General features: G+C 45.1%; 1 protein-coding gene across 1 annotated transcript; it reads right to left on the reverse strand.

Moving 5' to 3' along the window:
• Positions 1-6,536: 6,536 nt before the first annotated feature.
• Positions 6,537-8,263, reverse strand: LOC123430626. Its single transcript, XM_045114481.1, has 5 exons — positions 7,816-8,263; positions 7,566-7,720; positions 7,396-7,462; positions 7,223-7,274; positions 6,537-7,110 (listed from the first exon to the last, which is right to left on the reverse strand). Exons 1-5 carry the CDS (start codon positions 8,174-8,176, stop codon positions 7,026-7,028), a joined length of 720 nt encoding a protein of 239 aa, XP_044970416.1. The 5' UTR covers positions 8,177-8,263; the 3' UTR covers positions 6,537-7,025.
• Between the last annotated feature and the right edge of the window lie 1,862 nt (positions 8,264-10,125).

Consider the following 10,125-nt stretch of genomic DNA (forward strand, 5'->3'; position numbering starts at 1 on the left):
TGACACGATCAACATGCTACGTCTATTAGTTTGGGTCTAGTCCATCACATGATTCTCCTAATGATGTGATCCCGTTATCACGTGACAACACTTGCCTATGGCCAGGAAACCTTGACCATCTTTGATCAACGAGCTAGTCAACTAGAGGCTTACTAGGGACGGTGTTTTGTCTATGTATCCACACAAGTATTGTGTTTCCAATCAATACAATTATAGCATGGATAATAGACGATTATCATGAACTAAGAAATATAATAATAACTAATTTATTATTGCCTCTAGGGCATATTTCCAACACCATGACGCTCAAAGCGACGTTGAAGTCCCGGTTCTAAGCCATACAAGACTGCACATTAAACTATTGAGTAGTCCTCCTTACGCGCTAACCAAGCGTTCTTAACATCCTGATCAGCCGTAGCGGGTGGTTCATCTCCTAGCGCAGCATTAAGGACATAATCCTTCTTCCCAGCTTGTAAGATTAGCTTAAGATTACGAGCCCAGTCTACAAAGTTGCTTCCATCATCTTTCAACTTAGCTTTCTCTAGGAACGTATTAAAATTCAGGATGACACTTGCGTGAGCCATGATCTACAACACAAATTTATTCAAAGTGGACTTAGACTATGTTCAAGATAATTAGAGTTCAACTTAATCAAATTATATGCTAAACTCCCACTCAAAAAGTACATCTCTCTAGTCATTTGAGTGGTTCATGATCCACTTACACTATCCCAAGTCCGATCATCACGTGAGTTGAGTATAGTTTCAGTGGTAAGCATCCCTATGCTAATCATATCAACTATATGATTCATGATCGACCTTTTGGTCTCATGTGTTCCGAGGCCATGTCTGCACATGCTAGGCTCGTCAAGCTTAACCCAAGTGTTCCGCGTGCGCAACTGTTTTGCACCCGTTGTATGTGAACGTTGAGTCTATCACACCCGATCATCACGTGGTGTCTCGAAACGACGAACTGTAGCAATGGTGCACAGTCGGGGAGAACACAATTTCGTCTTGAAATTTTAGTGAGAGATCACCTCATAATGCTACCGTCGTTCTAAGCAAAATAAGGTGCATAAAAGGATTAACATCACATGCAATTCATAAGTGACATGATATGGCCATCATCACGTGCTTCTTGATCTCCATCACCAAAGCACCTGCACGATCTTCTTGTCACCGGCGCCACACCATGATCATCCATCAACGTGTTGCCATCGGGGTTGTCGTGCTACTTATGCTATTACTACTAAAGCTACATCCTAGCAAAATAGTAAACGCATCTACAAGCACAAACGTTAGTATAAAGACAACCCTATGGCTCCTGCCGGTTGCCGTACCATCGACGTGCAAGTCGATATTTCTATTACAACATGATCATCTCATACATCCAATATATCACATCACATCATTGGCCATATCACATCACAATCATACCCTGCAAAAACAAGTTAGACGTCCTCTAATTTTGTTGTTGCATGTTTTACGTGGTGACCAAGGGTATCTAGTAGGATCGCATCTTACTTACGCAAACACCACAACGGAGATATATGAGTTGCTATTTAACCTCATCCAAGGACCTCCTCGGTCAAATCCGATTCAACTAAAGTTGGAGAAACCGTCACTTGCCAGTCATCTTTGAGCAAAGGGGGTTACTCGTAACGATGAAACCAGTCTCTCGTAAGCGTACGAGTAATGTCGGTCCAAGCCGCTTCAATCCAACAATACCACGGAATCAAGAAAAGACTAAGGAGGGCAGCAAAACGCACATCACCGCCCACAAAAACTTTTGTGTTCTACTCGAGAAGACATCTACGCATGAACCTAGCTCATGATGCCACTGTTGGAGAACGTCGCATGGGAAACAAAAATTTTCCTACGCGCACGAAGACCTATCATGGTGATGTCCATCTACGAGAGGGGATGAGTGATCTACGTACCCTTGTAGATCGTACAGCAGAAGCGTTAGAGAACGCGGTTGATGTAGTGGAACGTCCTCACGTCCCTCGATCCGCCCCGCGAACAATCCCGCGATCAGTCCCACGATCTAGTACCGAACGGACGGCACCTCCGCGTTCAGCACATGTACAGCTCGACGATGATCTCGGCCTTCTTGATCCAGCAAGAGAGACGGAGAGGTAGAAGAGTTCTCCGGCAGCGTGACGGCGCTTCGGAGGTTGGTGATGATCTTGTCTCAGCAGGGCTCCGCCCGAGCTCCGCAGAAACGCGATCTAGAGGAAAAACTATGGAGGTATGTGGTCGGGCAGCCGTGAGAAAGTCGTCTCAAATCAGCCCTAATTGCTCCATATATATAGGAGGAGGGAGGGGGACCTTGCCTTGGGGTCCAAGGGACCCTCAAGGGGTCGGCCGAGCCAAGGGGGGGAGGACTCCCCCCCCAAACCGAGTTGGACTTGGTTTGGTGGGAGGAGTCCCCCTCCCTTCCCACTTCCTCCCTCTTTTTTTTCTTTTCCTTTGATTCTTTATTCTTGGCGCATAGGCCCCCTTGGGGCTGTCCCACCAGCCCACTAAGGGCTGGTGTGTCTCCCCAAAGCCTATGGGCTTCCCCGGGGTGGGTTGCCCCCCCCCGGTGAACTCCCGGAACCCATTCGTCATTCCCGGTAACTCCGAAAACCTTCCGGTAATCAAATGAGGTCATCCTATATATCAATCTTCGTTTCCGGACCATTCCGGAAACCCTCGTGACGTCCGTGATCTCATCCGGGACTCCGAACAACATTCGGTAACCAACCATATAACTCAAATACGCATAAAACAACGTCGAACCTTAAGTGTGCAGACCCTGCGGGTTCGAGAACTATGTACACATGACCCGAGAGACTCCTCGGTCAATATCCAATAGCGGGACCTGGATGCCCATATTGGATCCTACATATTCTACGAAGATCTTATCGTTTGAACCTCAGTGCCAAGGATTCGTATAATCCCGTATGTCATTCCCTTTGTCCTTCGGTATGTTACTTGCCCGAGATTCGATCGTCAGTATCCGCATACCTATTTCAATCTCGTTTACCGGCAAGTCTCTTTACTCGTTCCGTAATACAAGATCCAACAACTTACACTAAGTTACATTGCTTGCAAGGCTTGTGTGTGATGTTGTATTACCGAGTGGGCCCCGAGATACCTCTCCGTCATACGGAGTGACAAATCCCAGTCTTGATCCACACTAACTCAACTAACACCTTCGGAGATACCTGTAGAGCATCTTTATAGTCACCCAGTTACGTTGCGACGTTTGATACACACAAAGCATTCTTCCGGTGTGAGTGAGTCATATGATCTCATGGTCATAGGAATAAATACTTGACACGCAGAAAACAGTAGCAACAAAATGACACGATCAACATGCTACGTCTATTAGTTTGGGTCTAGTCCATCACGTGATTCTCCCAATGACGTGATCCAGTTATCAAGCAACAACACCTTGTTCATAATCAGAAGACACTGACTATCATCGATCAACTGGCTAGCCAACTAGAGGCATGCTAGGGACGGTGTTTCGTCCATGTATCCACACATGTAAATGAGTCTTCATTCAATACAATTATAGCATGGATAATAAACTATTATCTTGATATAGGAATTATAATAATAACTATACATTTATTATTGCCTCTAGGGCATAATTCCAACAATTAGTTGTAAGACGGGTGGATTCCCGTGAGATTGTGTCGGTGGACTAATTAAAATGCTAATGGATTTGGGTATTTGATATGGGTTGGTCGGAGACCTTTTCGCACTAACGGCTACGCGGGAAGAATTATGGGTACTCGGCGTCGCGGTATCAGCCGAAGCTTTTCAGATGCCAGCAATGTAGCGGCGCGCACCCGAGTGGTCCCGAGATGCATCGCGCTTGTGATTAAGGGATTCTAGGACTGACGTCGGCCGCCCACGCCACGTGCAGGAGCGTGAAGGGGAACTAGGCCCACGAACCCTTTGTGCTTAGGATTTAGACCGGCGGGGTGGCCTCTCTGATTAGTCTTAGGTGGGGCTGCGACGTGTCGATATTCCGAGGCCGGGCAGGACCCAGAAAAGTATGTCCGGCCAGAGTGTTATCGAGCGTGACGGGACATGTGGTGCACCCCTGCAGGGATGAAAATTAACTATTCGGATAGCCGTGTCCACGGTTACAAGACGACTTGGAGTTGTGCCCCGATCTTTTACAACTACAATTGTTACTTAACTGGAATTAGTTTGCCTCAGGATTGCTTCCTCGCAGGGAGTCGAGGAAGGATCCTTAGGCGTGATCTCACTTTAATATTGCTGCAACAATATGACTATTAAAGTGTTACCCCCCTGTTCTACTCTCATCTATTGTTGCAAGACCGTGAAGATGCTAGTCTTCGATAGGACTAGGCCTTCTCTCTCTATTCTCGCATTGCTGTAGTCAGTCCACATATACACCCCCCTTCTTTGATACTGATGCATAATTAGGATAGTTCTGATGTAAGACTTGCGAGTACTTTGGATGAGTACTCACCGCTGCTTTGCTCCCCCCTTGTCCCCTTGATCCGTTTGCTGCGACCAGATGATGGAGCCCAGGAGATGGAGGTCCCCGCCGCCAACGACTGCTACCCCGACGGTGCCTACTACTACGTGGAGGCCGCTGATGATCAGGAGTAGTTAGGAGGTTCCCAGGCAGGAGGCCTCACCTCGTTCGATCGTTGTATGTTTTGTGCTAGCCTTCTCTAAGGCACCCCATGTTGTTTTATGTCTGTACTCAGATATTTGTTGCTTCCGCTGACTCGTGTGTTTATCGAGCTTTCGTATTCTAGCCCTCGAGGCCCCTAGCTTGTAATATGAAGCTGATGTTATTTTATTTGTGTCTAGAGTTGTGTTGTGATATCTTCCCGTGAGTCTTTGGGTTTGATCGTACGCACTTGCGTGTATGGTTAGCGTACGATTAAGCCGAGGGCGTCACAATGGTGGAGTGCACTTTTTAGATACAAACGTCAGGTTTAGCTGCACGACTATAGAACGGAGTTTTGTTAATGATGAAGTGCGTTTGTATTATTTGCATTTTTTAGGGCAATACTTTGTAAAGTTTTTTTTGCGGATGTACTTTGTAAAGTTTTTCACTGCCCATGTACATATTTTCAACTTTGTCTAACAAAACCAAAGTTCAGATTATATTTGGGCAGCCAAAAACTGAGGTTTATAGAGTACCCTGCTCGTGAGGCCAACTACGTCATGCTCTCCAACATATTCACATTGACGCAGAGATGGAAGGAGAAATCAGCGTTGCTCTGCAACCGTTGGGAGAGAAATGAGATAATACAGAAAATGTGGTGTTCCAATTGCATGCAACTTGTTTAATTTCTTATTTTCACCTAATTTCCAGTCTTCTTTTCTGTTGCAAGATCTGGCATTTTCCTTCTCGCCATTTCGAGTATGAATATATTTGAAAAGAAGCAGTGCTGTGAGATGTTGATACGGTATTGTCATTATTGCATAATAACAAAATATATTATGTTCTCACTTACTTGTATTAGTTCTTCCATACTAACACAGTTTTTGTCCATTTAGTAATTTAAAATATTGTCATGGAATATATATGATGTTTGAGTACGGTAGCAGTTGAATTGAAGTTAATCAAGTTGGAAATAATAAATTATTGAACAAATTATCATACGTTAATGCACCACAAGTGAATAACAGAACGATATATTTGACAAAACGAAAATGTTTGGTTTGGATACCAAGCAGGAAAATAGCTAGATTCCTATTGTGAAATGAAAATGCTCCATTTTTTCACAATTTCTTTGTTGTATGTGAATCTAGGGAAGTTTTTTATCTTATAGCGTGATGTACATCCACATTATGCATCTGCACCATCTCACACTGAACTGGTAGCTCCACAACGGCACCATATTACAAATTACCTACTTATGAACACCCATGCAGTGGGTTCATCTCCCATTTTGACTTGCCTTCCCCCATGGTTGCATGCCAGAACTCAATGTTGCAAAAGAAGTTTTTTCCTAACAAAAGATGTTTTTGTTTTTTATGGGAAAATGCTTTTGTATAGAGAAATTGGAGAAGTGATAACGGCCCTTGCCTCAAGGTGCTTTGTCTCAACGTGATGAAGATCTTCTTTTGACAGTTTTTGACATATCACCAACTTTTCACATTTTTTATAACCAACTTTTGACATCACTATATATATCATTGTATCACTGTATAACCTCTGTACATTCATTCATATTTCGTTATATCCATCACAACATTGCAAAATCTATCTATAAAAGTGGGTTAAGATGCGTGTAAGTATGACCCCCTTAAATTAGCAAATGTCTTCATTTTAGTAATTGTTTCATGACTAGGATGTACAAGAAAGTTTACTCTTACGCCCATTCGTGTGTTGCACGTACACGCTTACTAGTTCAAAAAGACCTTAAAAAAGTTATTACTTAAAAAAAGGAAGCTTCGAGAAGTGTCTCAAAAAAAAGGAGGGAGAGTTTCCAGAAATTCTGAAAGAAAATAGTCTTTCAGAATTAGTGAAATATGGTTTCCAGGATCGAAAATGAAGGGGTCTGAATTTTAAAATTTTAAATCCTGGCCTAGTACGATGTACAGTTTAGAGAGTCCACGCGAATTGCCGTTTTGATCATACGGAGCTGGATCAAATTACATGCTCTCACAGAGTGCACGCTAACAGTGTACTGTACTACTCCCTTCGTTTCTAAATATAAGCATCTTAGAAATTCCACTATGAACTACATACAGATGTATGTAGTCATATTTTAGGATGTAGATTCACTTATTTTACTTCGTATCTAATCCATAGTGTAATTTCTAAAAGGTCTTATATTTAAGAACGGAGGGAGTAGTTTACAACACTGCCCTCCCTCCTTTTACGGACCTGGATCATACGGGCGCCGCGGTACCAAACCAGCAACAAACTTGCCACGCCCCTGCCCTCCTAACGTAACCACATCATGATCAACCTGACTCATGCAAGTATGCTTCGTTGCTATCGCGGCCGCCAGGGTCCCACTGCTTCTCGTCCTACTGCTTCTCCCATGCCCATTTGCTGGGCCTGAATATCTGCCGCAGGAGCGCCATCTTGGGGACGTTCCAGTTCTCCACATGCCTGAACAACAACCCAACTCTATCCGTCAATCACCAGACTCGCAACACATGGATCTCGTGCACACGATAAGCTCATGGAACTATGGAAGCATGGAGCGAGCGAATGAGGGTACCTGCAGACCTTCCCCGACTCACCGTCGAAGTAGTACTCCGTGTACCCGGTTGCTGAAAGATCAATATGAGAGGGGTCAGATCAGCGAGACCAAAGACAAGTCCAGTAACAAGAGCCATGCAATCTCCATTGTTGCACATACAGATACACAGCTCGTCCCTAATAGCAGCTTACCCGAGAGAATGGGCCTCCACGGGAACGACATGACGCAGCTGAAACGCCAGTGCCCGATCGATTTCTCCTGCACCCAGCACCAGCAGAGTCCATAAATCGGCGAAAACAACGCGCCACCATGGTAGCTGCTGTAGCAAGATTGATTGACTGATCACGGCGGGGAAATGTACCTCGAGATCCTCCCATTTTGTTAGCTTCATGTTGGACTTCTCCAGCAGGGACCCGAAGTTGGTGCAGTTCCTCTTGAAGCGCCCCAGGCCTCTGAACGAGCCCGCCGGGTCGGCGAACTCGCAGTCGTCTTCGTACGCCCCGAGCGTGAGGTTCCCTGCAACACAAACGTAGTTAAACAAAAGCGCACACGTGCAGTACCATAATCTACTTACTTGGTGGTGATGGTGCGGAGCTTAATTAGTTCCTGACCTGTAACGAAGTATGAGCGCGCGAAGTCATCCTTGATGGCCTCGGCGACCTGAAAGCGACCAGAGGGCTGGGACTGCGACGCGCCGTCGTCTGCAGCACCGGCGTCCGCCTCCGGAGACGGCGGCCGGAAGAAGGACGCGGCGATGCCGAGGACCTCGGAGCCGTACCACGCGGCCTTGAGGACGACGTTGTCCGACTCCGAGCCGGAGGGCGTGCCGGTGCGCGGGCGCGTGGAACCGGGCTTTTTCTGCGCGTTCAGCCGGGAACGGCGCCCGCATGGCCGCTGGAGGAGAGCGCCGGCGCCCTGCCGGTGATGGCCGGCGGGGAGGGAAGTAGCGGGAGCGCGATGCAGCGAGGCCATTCCTTTTGCTGGAGCTCCGGCCGTGCCAACGAGCTGGTGGGGCGGAGGAGTGGCGCATCCACTTGTTTTGGCTTTGGCATCTTCTGTACTTACCTGCTAGAGTCTTGTACCATTCGAGTCTGAGGCCGGGATTAAACGCGGCAAAGCTAGATTCTCTCCACTCTGAAATGTGTGGTTACACAGATGAAGAGGTGGACAATTAGGTTCCGTTTGGTTTCTCACTAACTTTATTACAACTAGCAAAAGGATCCGTGTGTTGCAACAGAAAAAAAATACGACATATACTTTTCACTTACAAAAATATCTATAATTTAAGTATTTGTAGGTACGATCCAAACAAAGATGATCTTAATGTAGTTCAAGATTTCACAAGTATTCTATTTTAATACGGCTTGCATGTAGATTTAATACGTACAAAGAAACGGTAAGTGGTCTTCAATTTCGTCCCTAATTCTAATTTTGCTGAGATGTTCATCCACAATCTAAATTAGTACCGGTATGAAAGAAAAACGGGTAATGCATTATTGATTAAGATTGCATCCTAGATAATATATTTAAAAAATTTAACAGGTAAAATAACATCATATTCAAATTCTACATATTTTTCTAATCAAAATTCATATATAACATTTTAAATTTAAGTTATGGTTTAGAAAATATGAGTATTTAAAAAATATATTTAATATGTACTGCAGGTTTAATGTTAAAAATATCTGTTTTTTTCATAAAATAACATGACGGACTAAGAATATCAATTTCTTTTATTAGTAGGTATGGACCTACTTAATCTCGCTCACAACTCGTGTGCAGGGTCGTACGGCCATCGGAGCCAGAGGGAGAAAGAGCCTGGCCGAGCAAGCGGGGCTACTATTGAGCACATACAATGATCACGTGGAGGCCATCACCGGACCAGACCGGAGGCGGCAAGTTGGCGATGAGGTGGTTGGTCGACAACGCCACGCCCGCTTGGCGCCACTCCACTCCACACGATGCCGTTATTCCAATCGCTCGCGGGAAGAAGCAACTGGACACGGAGATCATTGCGCTAATTAAACCGAACCCCGACCGAATCATGGCCTATACCCCGGTGGAATCTAGCGAGCGCCCTTGCGTTGCAACGGAAAATAAGTATGATGTACCATGTTTTGGAATAACAATGTAAATGATCATTTCCTGAAATTTAAGACGTGCACTAAAATAATATAGAGTACAAACTAAAAAGAACCTAAAAGTTTGGATTTTTGGTGCATATGAATGAAGGCATGATAATCCATGTGCGTTGATAAAAGAATAAAATTTTAAATTTGCATTTACTACATGCTTTTTAGGAGAATTCACTACTCCCTCTTGAAAATATAACCATGATAGTTGATAGGTTGGTGCGATCATTAGATGAAGAAGAGTACGATCAGTGTGGCTGATGGGACATCAGTCCATTTGTCTATACTACTAATAAAGGAGCAAACATAAAGTTTCTTGCGTGCACCCAACAATTAGTACCACAGAATGCACTCCTCAATCAACACCACATAATTAGTCCCACAAATCCTAATCCAACAACCACCATTCACCTAATACCTCTACAGTATGCATTTAGCAAATTTCTATGACTGCCCGTGCTCCACCTCCACCATCCATCCGCGTCCGCCCCACGCCCCACGCCCGTTCGCTTCGCCCAACTATAACCCCGTGCATCACGATGGATTGGGTCAACCCCCACCTCCCGCTCCTCTCTCTCATGGAGTGCCGCCGCTCGCCGTGTCCCCCATCTCTGTCACCGCCTCAAAGGATCGATATGGTTGACTAGAGGGGGGTGGATAGGCAACGACCACTTTTTAATTAATCTTAGCAAGTTAAGATAGACAACATACGGGTTCACAAATATTACAACAATGGGGTAAACCCTAATGAAGCTAATAACGAGAGCTACTAAGACAAGTAAGAGATAG

The sequence above is a fragment of the Hordeum vulgare genome, chromosome 2H (assembly GCF_904849725.1).
Source record: "Hordeum vulgare subsp. vulgare chromosome 2H, MorexV3_pseudomolecules_assembly, whole genome shotgun sequence".
In the NCBI taxonomy this organism is placed as follows: domain Eukaryota; kingdom Viridiplantae; phylum Streptophyta; class Magnoliopsida; order Poales; family Poaceae; genus Hordeum; species Hordeum vulgare.